This window comes from Telmatherina bonti (genome assembly GCF_933228915.1).
Source record: "Telmatherina bonti genome assembly, chromosome: 3".
NCBI classification, from domain to species: Eukaryota; Metazoa; Chordata; class Actinopteri; order Atheriniformes; family Telmatherinidae; genus Telmatherina; species Telmatherina bonti.
This window is the reverse complement of record NC_136621.1, coordinates 19144100-19162954: the sequence shown is the minus strand read 5'-3', so window position 1 is coordinate 19162954 and position 18855 is coordinate 19144100. Positions and strand designations below refer to the sequence as shown.

At 41.1% G+C, this 18855-nt stretch overlaps 1 protein-coding gene across 2 annotated transcripts in view; it reads right to left on the bottom strand.

The window, feature by feature from the left end:
* Positions 1-18645, bottom strand: part of add3a (adducin 3 (gamma) a) — a 43608-nt gene extending 24963 nt beyond the window's left edge. For both annotated transcript variants that reach the window (XM_079264639.1, XM_079264640.1), the window contains exons 1-2: positions 18303-18645; positions 10567-10811 (exon numbers count right to left, since the gene is read on the bottom strand). In XM_079264639.1, the coding sequence (XP_079120765.1) occupies positions 10567-10761 (195 nt within the window). In that variant the 5' untranslated portion in view covers positions 10762-10811; positions 18303-18645. The remainder of the gene's footprint in view (positions 1-10566; positions 10812-18302) is intronic.
* Between the last annotated feature and the right edge of the window lie 210 nt (positions 18646-18855).

Below are 18855 nucleotides of genomic sequence, written 5' to 3'. Positions count from 1 at the left end.
GAGAAAACAAGTCACAGCACAGTTTCCATTGGCAACATCCAATATTCATGCCTTTATATCATCCCAGTGCTTATGCAACAGCTGTCACGCTCTCAGTTAAGATGCATCTGTGCATTAAAAAACATTTCTGACACTCAACTTCCCCTTTCCCTCAGCCCCCGCATCCCCACAGTCGCCCCTGTGAGACGGGTCCATTAGTGGAGCACAAATGGAGATCGGTTTGTGGTTTTGCGCCCATGTGGGGATGTTTTGTTAAAACTAGAGCAGCTCTCCATGTCGGGACACATACAGTCCTGGACCACTGCTGGTTCTGAACTCCAGCCAGACATTCCTCTGCCCCTGGTGGCGGGTTGCCCTGGCAACCAGTTTGTTGCGGATATCTGACTGTGGCAGTTTGGGAACTTTTTTTTTTTCTGTTTTGTTTTCGATTATTGTTGCTGAGTATCAGTGCTTCATAGACTGTCAAACTGTCACTGGAGGCACAGGCTTAAAAAGCACATTTTAATGGAGCCGGTGGATGAACGCAGTGACTCCTGACTCAACGAGAAAAGTCTCTGTTGTCAATGAATGTTGGAGAGTTCTCACTGACTTCATTCTGATGGTGGCTTCCCTTTCTTGGCTCCAGAAGGAACAAAACGCAGGCAGAAATGTTCCGACGCACTCGATGATGATGATAGCGGTGACAGTTTTATTTCTAACAGCCGGAAGGAAAGTTGTAGCTCTTCAGAAGCTGAAAGAGCGACAGTTTTACCTGACAAACAAGTGCCTGCAGCTGGAAACGTTACTCTGAGACAAGTGAAGATGAAAGAAAAATTGGTGAAGGCCCAGAAAACCAGACCAATGAGCCACAGAGACAGGAGCGTCCTCTTATACAAGTAACCTTTTCCACTTACGGTTATTGATTAGAATGACTTGTTTTCTTTAACACATTCAAAATTAATTTGAAATCTGTTGATTTCACAGCAAAGACTTGTGCAGAAGCCGGTCACCAAGCTCCTGGACGAGTGGCATTTTTTAAGCAGAATTTATCACAAACCATATGATGTGTGTGACAACATGAAGAAAAAAAAACACACTCACAGGCATCTGCTCCACAATTTGTGTGCGTGTGTGTGTATTCCCAAGAAGATAACGACAGCAGGGATTTTATTTCCCATCATCTAAACAGATTAATCCAGGGGATTGTATCATTAATATTTCAGGGAAAACTCAGCACATCTGCAGCAATGAAGAAAATAAATAATAATAATTTGCCAAATGTGATTTTCAGCCACTGTGGTGTGACTGCACAACCTTTAAACACATCTGCCACTTCATCCTAAAGATTTGAAGTCAGGTAACATTTAATAAGTCTTTATGAAATTCTAATATGAATCACATGTCCCAGTTTACTGGACTAAAAAAAAAACAAAAAACAAAAAAAAAAAACACTTCCACACTCAAAAAATAAGGAAATGTATCCATGTCTGTTCTAAAATTGCAAAGGCTAATCTGTCAAACTGACACTGCTGAGCAGTAAGTCAACATTTACTTTGAAGCTCTGCCAGGTCCTTTGGGGAAGAAGCAAAGCTGTGAAGTGAGACTGGTTGCCAGTCTGAGGGATCTGATGCAGAGATCTTCCTAACGGGAATATTTACCACCACTTCCCAGCTCAGTGGGTTTTTATTTCTAGATCACCTGAGTCACATTCTCCACAGGACAACAAGACTTTCCTTTTTTTCTTTCCTGCAGAACATCTTCTGAAATGGCCGTTACAGATACAGGTGACCGAAACTGCAGTAAATCATGCTGTGGGTAAGAAACTCAGGACTTTTTACGAGCTGGCTGGAGCCAAGCCAATCCTGCACGTCGGCACCCTTCAGTCTGCGGCGCCCTTCGTGGTTTCAGGATTATATCACACAAAAAAAATCTTTGTGTGGAAGAAACTGTAATTTGCCATGACTCACGGCTGCAGAGTTATTTGTGTTTTATGAAACAGGTTGATATTGTACTAATTGAGACAATAGAAAGGTGGAATTATCAGATCAAAAACAAATGTCAAGCACTTGTTTGGGGTTTGGAGAGTAATTTCCTGCAACACAGTAGGATTACATTCTTACAATGAAACAGCCTGACCTGTATCTGCAGGCGATGCTTGGCCTTCAGCTCAGCTGGTTAAAAGAATAAAAACTGACACTTAAATCGTTTGTTTTGAGTGAAAATCACTAAGACATAAAGAAATCTCAGAAAAAACGTAGCGATGACACGCTCACACACACGCAGAGACACACACAAGCGAAACCTCCTAAAAGGCAAACGTAAGCGCGCTCCTGCCAGGTGAGGCCTGTAATTTCAGACACAGCCTCTCCAGTTATGTCAGCACAAAGCTGCTCTTTCAAGCCATCGACGTGACTGAGTTACAAAGCAGAGAAGCGCCTCTCTCCAAACTTGCCAAGGATATTGATCCCCCTCTCTTTCACCTCAGAGTGTGTGTCAGGGAAACTGGTCCCTATCTACAGCTGCAGCCTGCATACACACTCTAAACTTATTCTCAGAGACTACATAGACAACCATTTTTCAACTTACTGCAGCCCTGAAATATAAAAAAGAAAGCTTAGGAATTCATGAGGAATTACTGCGAAGCATGACTGAATTCTGTTAATGCACGACAAGTATTTTCTCCTGGTAGCTTCAGGCATGCTCAAACAAACTAAGCAATATCTTTTGATATTTTTTTCCCCAAATCTTTTGAGGTTGCACAGCATCCACAAAGCAGTCTCGGTAAAAATGCATGCGACTCTCTGATCTTCAGCGCTCTGCTCCACAGCTGGATGCTCTGCTAAGTTCAACACCCAAGAGGTACGTACTGTAAAACGGCAAACTGGAGCACAGCTGGCAAAACCTGGCGCCGAGAGGAAATGTGGCGCTTTTAAAAGAGACCCTCAAGAGCCAGTTTGACCACTAATGTTTTATCAAAGGAGACCTGAAGGATTTACAAAAAGATTGAGGGAAAACATAATCGAGTACACTCCTGACACTTGCCTCACACGAAAGGGGGGTTGAGTGGGGGGGGGGGGGGGGGGGGGGTCCTCAGCAGAACCCCTCAAAGCATCATAAATTATCCACTTGTGCTCTCTAGAAGTGTGTGTGTGGCTGTACTTCCTTTGAAAACCACAGGATGAGTGTAAATGAGGCAGAGTAAATTCACCACCAAATTACGTCCACAGACGACGAATGAACTGAGCCACAGACTGAACATGTGACAGATGAAGGGAAGAATAGGAAGGAAAAAACAATAATAGCAGGGTGAGCAAAGACCCTTAAAATAGACGCAGCATGTGGAAGTACAACTCAAATTCAATTTCATCTGATTTAATCTCCTGCTTCTGATGGCTTTTGACCTCTGTGCCCTCTTGGTTTCCTGCAGCAAGTCATGGAAACTTGTGCCAACCGAGTGAAATGCAAAGAGGCTTACTGCAGAACTTAACACAAACATATTCATGTCGTCATAAGAACAGGAGTCAAAGATCAGTTTGAAAGCTTTCTTGTGTCTAAAATGCCACAAAAATATACTTCAGAGGGGCTAAGAAAATACCTCCAGATAAATTTTAGTCTGTTCTATATCATAGGAAACAACCATCCTCCTGAAAGATCTTTCCACATTTTTTCTCCACTTATCAAATCATGGTGGAATGAAGTAAAGTAACCATATTTATGCATTTATCCGTATGTTTGATTCCAAGCAGGTCACCTTGATTGGAAAAAGACAACTGAACTGTTTTTTTTAAAACATCATTGTTTAAAAATGACATTAAACACAAAAGTCTGCAAACAGGTCAGGGAAAAGGTGAGCCATGAGTATAGACCTGGGTAGGGACGTGTTCCTATCAATATCCATCCATTCCTGAGCTGTCCCTTCCATTTCAGTCACATAAAAACCTTACAGATTTATGCTATCTGTACTTTATCTGCACCAAGCAAGTAAGTATTTAGTTCTGCAACACAACTCATTTTGATTCATACTATTGGCTCTGCTCTTCTGATTCTTCCTGAAATGATCAGCTCTCCCTGCTGTCACACTGCGTATTGAGCTTGTGCTTCTGGCTAGTGCGAATGCCAGACTTAGAATGAGTTACATAAATGCTTAAGCGGCAAAGAAATTATTTTCTTCAACACGAATGGGAATAATGGTAGCAATTGTCACTGAGCACAAACTTGTACCTTAGCATGTATTCTATCAGGTGACATATTTGAGAAAAGTGGATGTTGAGGCCGGTCAAGAGGTGGAGTCACTGCAGCAGGTGTACACATAGTTCTGACTTGGTCTGTATAATTAATTAAAATCGAATCAAAGGCAAAATATGGCATACTGTACGGTGGCCCTGAAGTGTCCCAGCAAAACAAAAGCCACAACACAACACAACTTTTTTTTATTATTATTTATTTCTCGGAACCACCGCAATGGAATTTACATCATCTGAAGTGAGCAGCGATGTACGTAACATCACGGGAAGTCAGCTGTTTAGATTTAGATCTAAACAGCTGACTAGATAGAAAATCCTCTAAATGACATCATGTTGTAAATCAGGGGTGTTCAAAGTCAGTCCTTGATGACCGCTGCCCGACAGGTTTTCAATGTACCGTGCTCCAACACATCTGACTTCAACAGCCTGTAAAGTTCTGCCTCTTAATCAGTCATTTGGGTCGGGAGGAGGCATTAGTCAGAACAGTAAACGGAACAAAGGTAACTGAAGATAACAACAAAGATTCACAGAAGGTATTAAAGTGTCTGCCCACTGGATTACTTTAACCAATAAATCTACAAAGGTGGTCTTTGTGGAAAACAAGACTCAAAAAGGATGTTTGGAATTCACCAAGCGGTAACCGAGACTCTCTAAGCAGGTTAAAGAGGATACTCTGGTCCAAAGCAGCACACGCAGTCTGTATGCAGAGAGCTGCTGCAGACAAACAAGGTTAAGGTTGGTTCTGTTTGGTGGTTTAAAGAGGTAATGAAATGGTTCAGGGTTTAGCTTTGGCGTTTTGACTTTTAAAAGTAAACACAGCTGCATGAATGAGAGGAGTGAATGAAGTCAGCTGAGTTGATTCAGTCCCGCCTGGTCTATATTAGTCTGGCTTTAAATACAACCTGCCATCTGAGTGACTGAAACATGTAATCTGGAGCAGCCGCTAGACCCATAACATTGGAATGAAAACAAACAGAGAAAGGATGGATAGAGTAGAGATGAAAGAAAGCAAAGGAGAGAGGCACATGTGCCGAAACCCAGCTGGTGCTTTTTTTTTTTCCTTTTTTTTTGGGTTTATTCTGTATTTAAGGGAATGACAAACGGAGAATACTGTATACAACGGGTCTCTCATGTGTCAGTGTGGCTGAATATTAGAATTACGAGCTTCCCTGACAGGGCAACTGTTTCCATGCGAGGCCTGCGAACACTGCAGGAGCCACCTGTCACTGCTGCCTGAAAGCTGTTTGGCTCACGTTCAAAACCACATCAGGCGGGAATATTATAGAAAACAAGCTGACACACAGGCAGAGTAACAGGCAGAAACATGCACAGTGGCGCGCATGACTTTATAAGGATGGTGGGCAACCTACATCAGGCTGGTGAAACGGTTAAAAAAAAAAAACAAAAAAAAAAACGCAACCTGTGCAAACCAGCACCAAAGGTATTCCTGCAGAGGTTATTTAGGTTAGGGTTTCTATGGGATATAGAGCGCTGTGGAGCCATGTATTCCTTTCTCACTTAGCTGTGATGATTTCATGTATTTTTTCAGGAATAAAATTGACACTATTAGAGATCAAATTCACAATACTCTTCCTTCTACCTATAATGTTGAGCCTGTTGTGGTATCCGAAGCATCCTTAGAACCAGGATCTGACTTGTGTCTAAATAGTTTCTGTCCTGTCCAACCCTCTGAATTAACTAAAATAATAGCTTCATCTAAACCATCCACCTGTATCTTAGACCCTCTCCCAACGAGCCTCTTTAAGGACATTTTCCCTTTAATTAATACATCACTACTAAATCTTATCAATATGTCTTTAGTGACAGGATATGTACCACAATCATTTAAAACTGCTGTAATCAAGCCTTTACTTAAAAAGCAATCTCTGGATCCAGAGGTGATAGCAAATTATAGACCTATATCTAACCTCCCGTTTATGTCCAAAATTCTGGAGAAAATAGTTTCAGCTCAGCTACATGCCCACCTGAGCAGAAATAATTTATGTGAGGAGTTTCAGTCAGGATTTAGAGCTCATCATAGTACTGAGACAGCATTGGTGAAAGTTACTAATGACCTTCTTATGGCCTCAGACAAAGGACTTGTGTCCATACTTATCTTGCTTGATCTTAGTGCTGCATTTGATTCAGTCGATCATAACATTCTGTTACAAAGACTAGAACAGGTGATTGGAATTACAGGTACAGCGTTAAGCTGGTTTAAATCATATTTATCTGATAGACTTCAGTTTGTTCATGTAAATGACAAGTCCTCCTCCCAAACTACAGTAAGTCATGGAGTTCCTCAAGGTTCTGTACTTGGACCAATACTCTTCACACTATATATGCTCCCTTTAGGCAAAATTATTAGACAGCATGGAATAAACTTTCATTGTTATGCAGATGATACTCAACTATACTTATCCTTTAAACCAGATGAAACAAATCAGCCCAATAGGCTACAAAATTGTCTCATAGACATAAAGACTTGGATGTCTAGAAATTTTCTCCTCTTAAACTCAGATAAGACTGAAGTAATTCTCGTTGGATCTGAAAAACTCAGAGCTAAATTTTCCCGTTTTGTAATGAACCTGGATGGCATTACTTTAGCTTCCAGTGCTACAGTGAGAAACCTTGGAGTAATATTTGACCCTGACTTGTCCTTTGGCCCACATATTAAGCAGGTTACTAAAACAGCCTTCTTTCATTTACGTAATATAGCCAAAATTAGGGACATTCTGTCTCGGAGTGATGCAGAAAAACTGGTTCACGCTTTTGTTACTTCGAGACTAGATTACTGTAACTCTCTATTACTGGGCTGTCCTAAATATGCCCTGAAAAGCCTTCAGCTGATCCAGAATTCTGCAGCCAGAGTCCTGACCAGAACCAGCATGAGAGATCATATTTCTCCAGTTTTAGCCTCTCTTCATTGGCTGCCTGTTGAATCTAGAATAGAATTTAAAATCCTTCTCCTTACATATAAAGCCCTCCACAACCAGGCACCACTATATATCAAAGACCTCATTGTTCCTTATATACCAAGTAGAGTACTTCGTTCGCAGACTGCAGGCTTACTTGTGGTTCCTAGAGTCTCAAAGAGCGGAGCAGGAGGCAGAGCCTTTGGTTATCAGGCCCCTCTCTTATGGAATAAGCTCCCAGTTAGTGTTAGGGAAGCAGACACCCTCCCCACCTTTAAGACTAGGCTGAAGACTTATCTTTTTGATAAGTCCTATAGCTAGGGATGGTTAGCATCCCTTAGTTATGCTGCTATAGGTTTAGACTGCTGAGGGACATTTCCTGATACACTGAGCTTCTTTCTTTTTCTCTTTATCTCTTTCTTTTACCCCCCCCCCCCCCCCCCCCCCCCCCCCCCATAACAGTGTTGCATCATTAACATGTATGTCTCCTGTCTCAGCAGGTCTCCCTGGCCGGGAGTAGCAGTTCCTGTTGTCTGTTGTCTTTCTGTCCTCTTCCCCCCACACAGCAGAGGCAGATGGCTGCCTGTCCTGAGCCGGGTTCTGCCAGAGGTTTCCTTCCTGTTAAAAGGGAGTTTTTTCCTTCCCACTGTTGCCAGTGTGCTTGCTCAGGATGGGAGATTGAGTTGGACTCAACTCAATCTGTTGGTTTCCTTATATAGGCTGTTATGAATTGGCCTTCATTATGTTTTCCCCTCTGTCTGTAAAGCATCTTGAGATGGCATTGCCGTGATTTGACGCTATATAAATAAAGTTGAGTTGAGATATGAATGGATTTGTATCGAATTAAGCTCTAAACATGATTGTGACCTTAAATCATAATATAAGTCAATAGCCTGTTCCTAAAAGCATCACACAATAGCTAAACTATTGAGCCGATCACCTCATTTAACAGCCCCAATAGCGGCACGAAGGCGCACAAGTTTCCACTCATCGCCTCTGCAGATCAAGACAGACTGGTGCCAGCTTTTCCAGACATACAACACAACATATTGGTGACGGGCGTCCGGTCAGACAGTCAATAATCACATAATACAGCTCTGTGGGCAATCTACTGTTTCTGATCATTGCCCTTAAATGCATTTTTCTGCAGCTGTGATCACACACATAACCTGCACACCAGCAGTGTGCTTCCAGGCATATGGCACCGAGCAGAGCATGCCAAAGAAATCCACACTGGGCATGTGCAGAATGTGGATCGCATTTTAAACTTAAAAAAAGAACAGGTCAAACCACCAAGCAGCTACAACCCTCATATCAGTCGCACACTTACAGCCTGACTTGTGTTGCACTTCTTAGGGGGACGTTTTACTCATGACGTGCACTAAATGATCCACCCACATATCCTCCGTACCAAATCTTTTCTTGACTCAATTACTATTCAGCATATGCCACTCTAGAGTAATTCAGTGCAACAGTGAAGTGCACGTCAGCGAGAGACTGGCCTTAAGTCAACACAGCAGAGCAAATACATTTGCTGTGTTTGCAAAGACTTCATACTGAGGGAAACAGCTGTTCAAAGGGCATCACACACACTGCAAAGTGGGACAAAAGTGCATCGTGTAGATGCGAGGGTGAGATTTGAGCTGTGAATGTAAGAGTTGGCTGCTTTGACCACAGCTCCGTGGTTGCAGATATCACATTTCTAAGTGATGATTGCGCAACAGAAAGGCAAATATATGGGTTTGCCTACATCAACTGCTGTGACAAACTCCTACCTCTGTCTGCACCTCTAAGCATTTGACTATAAGACCAGCAACGTGTGTTCATCATCTAGGCTGATTGGCAAAATCAGATCATATATTTGTGCTTGTTCAAATCTGTGCACAAAGAGCTGTGTACTTCAACTAAGCCTGACCCAACATGAGTGCTGCTGGCAGGGAGGGGCAATTAGCAAATTACACCAATAAGTCGGAGGAGGGTGTGGTGGCTGGTGGTTCGGTCTGAGCTGCTGACTACTGTGATTCTGTGGCCAGTGTCACAATATCAACACAACCACTTACACAAGGGTGCACGTGCTGCTGTAACTTCTTGAGAAATGCTTTGATTAGGGAAGAATAACTGACAGAAAGAAAAAATGGGAACCGATTACCCAAACTATTTGTGGTGAAGTGAAAAGTTTACTAGTAGAAAGTCTTTCAAAGTTTTCTGTCATGTCTGAAGGAGAAACTCAGAGAATTTAATTACAGCAAACATCACTGCTTTCTGCTCATCAGAGCATCATCTAGCATGAATTATAGAATATAATTGCTTTATTAAAGGCCAGGAAGATAAATAGTTTTACTGTAACAGCTATACCTGCCTGCATGGAGCCGCTTCAGCTCAGGAATCTAAAGCACCCAAATAAAACCAACACAGACATGGGCAGGGCGTACAAATCCCACAAAAGACACATCTAAGCCAGGAGAAGCATTTAAACCCATTTCCTTTATAATAACAATAAAAAAGGCGACCTCACTGCTCCACCCTGCAGCCTTCAGGTTCCTCTGCAATAAAATATGTCTCAGGCTGTCAAGTCTATCACATAAGGACAGTCTATGTCCTGTATGAATAGAAAAACTACATTCAGTCCTCTATAGGAGTGGTTCTCAAGCTGCTTACTACATTGTAACCCCGTAGAATATTTTTTCAGCAGAGTAGGCTGCCTTATAGTCCAGTGGTGTCAGGTTCCACTTTTCAGCACAATGTCCAGTAAGTCGGACCAGTAATAAAGCAGCATAATAACCTCTAAATAAAGAAAACTCTACAGCTCTTCATCTGTTTGAGTATAAAAATGTTATCAATACATTTACATTTAATAAACTATACTTTTAGAAAACATGAAATTTTTAAACAAAATTAGCACAGTACACTTAATATACACAAACACATGTATATACAAACACACAGACACACACACACACACATATTACATTATATTATATTATATTATATTATATTATATTATATACATTGTTTTATCTTTACACATTTCTTTAAGTTGTTAAGGTTTTATTCTTTTATTAATTAACATTCTATTTTATATATATAAATATGTTTTAACATGTCATTTACAACTTAGGGATCACAGCAGATCTCAAACATCATAAAACATTTGATCAGCAGGTATCTAGGATTTAAAATGCAGTATTTCACATTATGATCAGAGTAATTTTTAAAGATCTAAAAGAGCCGTCATTTGTACCTGTGGCTGCATGCAGAACCTGCTGGTTTGCTTGGAAACGAGTGCAAAACAATCCGCAGCTCATCAATCTACACATTCCTCAATTTGATTTTTCTCCTTTACTTTAAATAAATAAATCAGTCTCTGCCTGCTAGATGTGAAAAAAGAAAAAAAAAGCCAACAGTGAGTCATTCGTCCCTCTACTTACGGGACTCTGTAGTATCTGTGTGACGCGCTTCTTCTGCTCCAGAACATTGAAGTCTTGCCGGAGATCAGGCGACATGTTTCTGGACCTGATGTACTCCGGATCGTTGACGTTGACCCGGTCGAAGTAGCGCTCCTTGGTCCCCCCGGTAGGTGGGGGAGGAGTGGTCACCACCCCCTGATGGTTGTCCGCACTCATGTCAGCTTTGACTCGCTTGTTTGCTCTGTGGCTGCTGCTTTGACTCTCACCTGAGGAACAAAGGACATGGACATGTTAGAGTATGTTTAAAGGCAAGATTTACTGTTCAAACAACACACTGTAGCGCTCAGTTACTTTCAGCATGCGCAGCTTTTGGGACTGAGCAGAACTGCGGATGCAAACACTAATGTGTGCAATATGCACAATCATCATCAGGCTGAAACATGTTTGCAAAAATATGAAATATTCCATGTGTATGGATGTAGGGTGTATGACTTAAATATTTACATTGTTCACAGGAGAGGCTGATTAATGGGGCTGTGACAATATGCTTTTGTCCCGATTCAATTCCAATTTTTTGGGTGCCGATTCGATTTAAATTGCGTTTCTCACAATTCTTCAATATTGCTAATTTTTGTGGATTAAAAACAAAAAATTTTGTACAAACTTTTTTTTTGTGCTCGTCATATTTCTTGATATCAATTAGGAAAAAACAACCCAGTTGCCAGACCATCATTCTGCTGCTATAATGCCCAAGAAGACAAGTAAAAAGATTTAAAAAAACAAAAAAACAATAAAAATGACAAAAAATTTTAAATGGATTATTTTTATTTGAGTGAAAATAATTTTTTTTTTAACAATTGATTTTGAAATTGTATAGCCAAAAATCCCAATATTCAATTTTCCGATTCAATTTTCCCACCCCTACTGATTAATGAACAGTTTTAACTCTAATAATAAAAACCCTCAAAGTAAAACTCAAGAGATACATGAAGCGCCGGATACTCTGATTTACAGGCAAATACAAAAATACTCATCAGTCGTCGCCAAACACAGAATCTCCCACTATTGTCAAAACAGGAAGAGGACAGCCCTCTTATTGGACCTCAGAGACATGCTATTCTTTGGGTTCATGTAAATAACAGCATCGCACTGAGAGCACTGCTGTTCCATGCACGAGTCACAAATGCATACAGGCGTTGGCCTGCTCATTCTGACAGTCCACCCACAACAGCATGAGGAGGACGTGCAGACCTTGACTGCTGGGGTAAAGTTATTTTTCTCCCATGTTCACTTGCAGGTCACCTGGCATGACAACAAGCATTTTGCAGGATACAGGAATTGCAGCAGATTAAAGAGCAAATACAACTAGCTTTGTTGGCATGCCAAGGTAAAAGTCAAATAAAGGAAAAAAGACGCACACAAGAGACCTTATAAATAACCTTCTTTATGAATAAAGAAAAATAAAAATCCGGGAGCTTCCAGGAGCTTTTGCAGCATACATATCTGCTGTGCTAGCAGCGGATGATAAGCTGGCGGTGTATTAGGAAGAGGTGGAGCTTATGGAATTGCCAGCAGATGGTTGTTTGGCCTGCAGCAGAATGAGAGCAAGAAAGAGTTCAAGAAAGGGATCCTGCTTATTTCTGTCTTCAAAAGCCAAGTGGTCATCAGACAGCAGGGAGTGACAGAAGTTAGCACTTCCTCTGACAGCAGTAACTTTTTCTCTGCTTTCAACCTCCATCATCGCTGTCAACCCAGTGCGGTGTGAAGAAGAGAGTCGGGGGGTTGATTAGGTTTGACATATGCCATTAAGCAGCTCATTCTGGTCAAATGCCACTTTTACAGATGGTTGAGATTAGAGGAGTAATGCACAGCTTGGTGTATCCAGAAGAGGAGTCTGACTTAGGCTAAACAAGGTTCAAAGAAATCCTCCCATGAACAGCACTTTCAGAGGCCTTTTTTTTCTTCACTGGGTCTCGTTACACAATGTTTTTTTTTTTTTTTAAATTCAGAATAAAAGTATTTTTCCTTCGAGTTTACGTGGAAATAGTAACTCTGAACTGAAGTTTACATGGAAAACATGTTTATTTATTTCTCCTTTAAACCAAGGGTTGGGATGGGCTCTGATTGGACAGAGGGCAGGTGTGATGTACTCATGTATACCGGAAATAAGTATACCGCCTCCTGTTTCTCATCTTTTCAGAAATAACATGGAAAAACCAGATAATAAGTACCATTTTTGGTTAAATTTTGACTGTATTTTTAAAGTACCATTTTACTGCGGATGTGCATCATCATCATGAGAACAAATGAGAATAAACCAGCCCCTTACTTCTGACTTAAGTTTTATTCTGAATTGTCATTTTTCATCCGGAATTTGTTTTTTTCATGGTTATTTTTCATCTCTTTAAAACGTATTTACCTTTTATTCGGAAATAAAAAGGAATTAAAACTCATGTAAACGTAGCCACAATGTTGAGGTTTGATGTTTACAGCACTGCTGACACTTTTCCCAACTATGCAGGAAACCAAGGCATCGACACTCAGCAGGTTCACCCGAAGGACAAATATGTCAACAAGTAGAGTTAAAAATGACCATTTTAAAGAACTCCTCTTCAATTGATGGCCAATTTTATTAGATGCTTTGCATAAGGATGCCTGTGATAGACAAGTGCAGTGGGTAAGTGATGTATGCCCAACTGAATCTTCAAACGCTTTCCCCACCTTAATCTTAAACTCCTTTGACTCTGGATTACATCCAAAACTATGAGAGTAAAGTTTGTGGACAAAGTTCTGTGTCTACAGCACAGGGTGGTGGGGGCGCAAAACCAAAAAAGCCCCAATAATCCATTTAAGCCATTGTTGCAACATTTGAGTGAACCTGCACACACATGTAGGAGGCGCCTCGGGTCGTAACCGGTATTTCTAATACATTATCTGTAAAAATCCATTGGGAACACAGGAAACATTTCACTCACAACTTGATTCCCCGACCAAAGCTGAGATTTATGCTATGGAAACAAACGAAAGCCGCCAAAAAATCTTCTCTAATTGAAGGCAGCTGGAGAGCACCGGGTTATGTAACCTGATACAGATTTCATCCTCCTGCCTGCACCGTTCTGCTTACAGAGTTGTTGTACGCAGGACAAGCTGGAATTACCTGAGATTGCACGCAAAAGCATGATGAAGAGAGCAGGATTACGGAGCAGAATTATGGTGTATCAGAAGAAAGAAGGCAAATCTGAGGATTTATTTCATGTACTCGGCCATGTTTGTTCTGTTAATTGCTAGTCTGCTATTTGATGCTGACTCTGCATCAAAAACGAACATGAACGGAGCACTGAGTAGACACACAATGCAAAGGAATTGACAGCTGAAGGAAGGTTATGCCTGAAATTTGCTGCCTGAGTGGAATCCTGCATGGCTGAATGCAACAGCTGGAGCTTCACTGAAATAAAGTAGTCCCCCCACTGACCCACACTCATACATCAACTTCCATCCCCCACACCCAATCTCCCACCCTTTCTGTCAATGGATCATTGTCCTGATCCTCAACCAGCTCACCCTGTCTACATCAAGAGAGATGCTCACGTTGGGAGGTTCAGGTGGGCGCTGGGCTAAAGGATGTGTGTTTGTGTGTGTGAGAGTGTGTTTATTCATTTGAGAGCTTCACAATTAAAATTTCCTGCTCCATGGCACTTTTTGAGCATAACACACTTCCTAAACATTGCTCAATTTTCAGCTAGGAGTTAGAGATGTAACAGCTTTCAGACATTGGAGGACAGTGTGAATAGTAATTGATTGATTATTCACAAATGTGTGTCTGACAGATGAGGCAGGCTGTGGTTGCTGATTGGTGCCAGACTGAACGCGACCACGGCTTTAGGCAAGGTTACCGCCACCTTTAACCCTGTGGCCCCTAGTAGTGCTTTTCTCTTAGACATGTTCAGCTGCTCAAGCAGACATGAGCTGTCCATGAAGCTTTCTGATCTATAAACAGCTGTTAACAGAGTTTCATACAGCTAACGATTTATAAAAAACTAATGGATTGACAGGGTTTTGGTCAACAGTCTCAATCATCAAGCTTTACAGTAAAACACAAGGATGTTGCTTTACTTAATGGGCAAATATCAGATAAAATGGGTATGTACTATGGATGGATTTTGCTATTGTAAAGCTTGTAGGAATGCTAAAGCAACATTATATACAACTTTTCTTACATACATCATGCAATAATGCTGCAAAAAAAAAAACCCCTTGTTGCTACATAGTTTCTGGCTATTGCTCATTCATATAGTTCTGACCGAGTGGCCATAGCACAATATCAGTAGTCTTAAACTGCATAATAACTTTGTGGGGTTGACAGCGGTGCTGGTCTTTGCTAGGGCTGTGATGATATGTTTTTGTCCTGATTTGATTTGATTTCAATTTTTTTTGGGTGTAGATTTGATGTGAATTGCAATTTTCCCGATTCTTCGATATTGCTGATTTTTGTAGACTGAAAACAAACAAAAACAAATTGGCCAAAACTTGTTTTGCTAGTCATTTTTCTGAATTTCAATCAAAGAAAAAACCACACAGTAGCCAGACCATCACTCTGCTGCCCAAGAAGACAAGTCAAAAGATCAATAAAAACAATAAAAATGACAAAAATTTTATAAGATTTTTTAAATTTTATTTTAACTGAATTTTTTTTTTCTTACAAAACAATCGATTTTAAAATTGTTAAGCAAAAAATCCCAATATTCGATTTTTTTATTTGATTTTCCACTCCCAGTCTTAACTGCAACATATTCCACCTTGCTGACTCTTTGTTTACAGTTTAGCTCTATAAATAGCTCCTATGCCTGTTCAGATGACCATGATGCACAGAGATCGTCCCCTGATCACCAGTTCTTACAAAGACAGCAGGCCAACAAAGTAAAAACAGCCTCAACTTTGGCCGATATTGCGAAAAAAAAATTAAATATCTATCTGGAACTGGTATTTGATGCTACTAAAGTGGTAAGAGAGTTAGCAGAGGTACATTAAAGGGCATTTTTTTTGTCCCCTTCCATTTTACTTACTCATTTCTACGTAGTTATGCAGGTTTTGTGAGGAACATGTCTGCACTTTATTAGGAGCTGCTACAGTGATTCTCCTCATATCTGACCATGCAAATTCAAAGAAAAGTGGCCCTTCCTTAGGTACAGGAACTTTGAAAAGGTTCCTTCAATATAAAAGCACAATTTGCTAAGCTTTTGTTTCCGAGCAAAGTAGAGCCTACAGGAGATGAAAATAGATTCAAGATCTTTGTAAACTGGCCTATAAACACAACAAGTAGAGTAACAGATACAGATATGTGGAGGTCATTCTGGAGACCTTTAAACAATCATTTTATGACTCGCCACTCCAGCTAACAGAAAATGTTGTCTTACTTCCAGTATATATCTGGATAATGCTGAGATTAATTTTGTTTGCATCAACGGATGGCAGACTTTACTTAGACTAACAACCCATATCTATTCAACTCCACATGGACTAAAACAAGAACCAAAGTCCACCCAAACACCAACAAACTACAGATTAGTTTTCTAAATTATAATCGCATTCATTGTTTCCAGATTTTGTCAGTTAAAATCTCTGCATGAAGGTTGATGGATGCCAACATTTGACAAACCGATGTGATATCAGCTGTGTACATGCACAGCAATAAGATGGCTATAAATACAGTTCTGAATGGAAGAATGTTCTCATTGAAGTTTACATCAGTTTCATATTGGATATTCCTATACTCCCATACTCTTCCAGTGCACAAAGAATTACTCTGTTTCCTGTCAAAATGTATTTTCATTTGATTCATTGCTGTTTTGTTCTGCACTATTCTGCTATTAGAGCTTGTGTTGCCAGATCTGACAGACAGAAACAAGCACCCCCAATACATCAAATGAGCCCAATAAGAAGTGAAAGGTTCCTTAAAAGAGCCTAGAATAGCTAATGATGAGCTGGCCTAGGAACAGTACAACACTCCTGCAGGTTTTAATTGTGCAGGTCAGGTGGATACATGTGTATACATAATGTGAGTAAGACAAGGACATGCCTTGTAGCTTAGTTTGATTGTTGGCTATTGAAAATGCTGTTTACATGGCTGTGTTTCATTCAGAATAAGGACTAAAAGGGGTTAATAGCACAATACAGCTGTCTTTAAATCCTTTGATACACCTTTATTTAAACTATGGTCAATTTTGACTCTTTCAGGAATCTTTATCTTTCTTTAACTCCAATAAAATGACAATTTTGCTTGTTTGATTGACTGGAGACAATCAAGATTAACAAAGCAACAGAGGAGTGACAGTCCTCACAGGACTTCGACTCTGCTTGGCCGTTTCCTACTCTGCTTTATTTTTAACTTTAGAATTAGTCCCACTTTTAGTTTCTATTATGGGGTCTTACTGTATATCTCTACGATAGGGTGCTCTCCCATTGTGCCTTAGTGCTCCTATGACATTTAGAGAATGAGAGCTACAAGATAAAATCTGGTGACTCAGACAACACAACTCTCCACCTTCATCTGTTGACAGCCGTCTAATCTGGAAACTTACATCCGACTAGGCTGCCGCCGCATTCCTCTGTCTGATCCATCACTCCTCTATCAATATCTCCTTCTCTCTGTCCATCATTTCTCCTCCATTAATTGCCTTTGTTTTCCTGCCCTATGTACAAGACACCTATCCATAGTTAGAGAGCTGGTGTCACTGGGAGAGCACACATGGCCAAACACCCTAAACAAGACATCAACCAACACACAGCGCTCACATGCACCTCATATCTTCAAAGTCAGCTTGCTTGTGTTTCTGTCACCCTTAAAAATAGACAAACCACCTTTAAGGTTGTGTTACAACCCCAGCAGCAACAACACCAGAAAGAATCTGTATGCTGTTGAATATGTCCATACACCTTGCCAAAGCGAGCACACACACTCTCAAGGAACTGGAGGGTGAAGGTTTTAAATGTATGGACACAAACAGATGAGAAAGTGTGTGTCTAAACAGGTCTCCATGACAGTTTTAGCAGTGAAACTAAAGGAGAGTGTGTGAGCCAAGCGCTCAGCAGCTTACATGATCCTACAGCGGCTTTACTGCAAGATGAGGAAAGCTCTTTTCGGGGCCCACCGCTGTGACGGTGGGCGGCACTGATGAAAGGCTACGTCTCAATTTCAGTTCAGTGTTGCTGTGGTTTTGCAAAATCTTTATTTATGAGCAGCATTTCTTTTTTTTTTTTTTTTTTTTGCAGGTTACAACATGAATAAAATGTGCTGGGGTGTTAAACAGGCATTCCTTCTAAAATACTGATTATTAATTCCAAAAATATTTCCATTTAAGCAGCTAGAGTGACCCCGAAATACCTGCTTGTGTCTTCTTTCATCGACAACCACGGGAGTTGCAAATTAGACTTAACAACCAGTGCTAATCTTCTCTGGTGTTCACACACACAGCCTTGTTACTGCCAAGCATGTTTACAGAGCAGGAGTGTGTGTCCTACAAGCGTGTGCCCATTCAGCTGTACGAGCATGGAATTCCCTTAAAACTACAGTTCAGTTGAAGTCTATTAATCTTGGAAGTCGTGTTTATGCAGCCGGTAGGAGCACAGCAATAGAGGGCATGATCTTTCTGGAAATTCATGGAGAAAGAGGGGGTTTGTGAGGGGGGGGGGGGGTGTAAATTGAGTCCAACCAAGAGCATAAACAGACACAAAACATATATAACCCAAGCCCAACCAACCTTGTGCTCCCTCCTTGGTCAGTGAATGGGAGTGAAAAGACAGTAGTAGTAGGCGTCACGCTCAAAACTCATGTCTGTTGTTCACCGCTGCTTGCCGACTGCACTCAAATTCCACCAGAGAAGCCGGGAGAGACGAATAAAAGGAAAAGCGGGAAAAACAACTGAAAGTGAGAGGCGGGCAGAGATCAGAAAATAAGTCGCTCCACTTGTCCGTCAAGATTTTCCATACAGATGCTTCAGGGTCGAGCTGCCAACGCGCATCGAATTCTCCCCAGATTCCTGCGGGCTAACCTCCTCGGCCGCCCTGGAGCTCATCAGAGAGAGAAGTATCAACAGCTGTGAGTGTGTTTGTCAGAGGATATGCGTGTGTGAGTGCGCGTCCTCTGCAAATGAGGGTGTGTGTATTTGTGTGGAAAAGAAGCTAAAGGCACCACGTGATGCAAGCTTAATCCCCCGCCCACTGGCCTAAAGGTACACACACACACACACAGATTCAGGCAAACACACGCATACACACTTTTAGACCAATCAGAGCTAAGGCTCACACACTAAT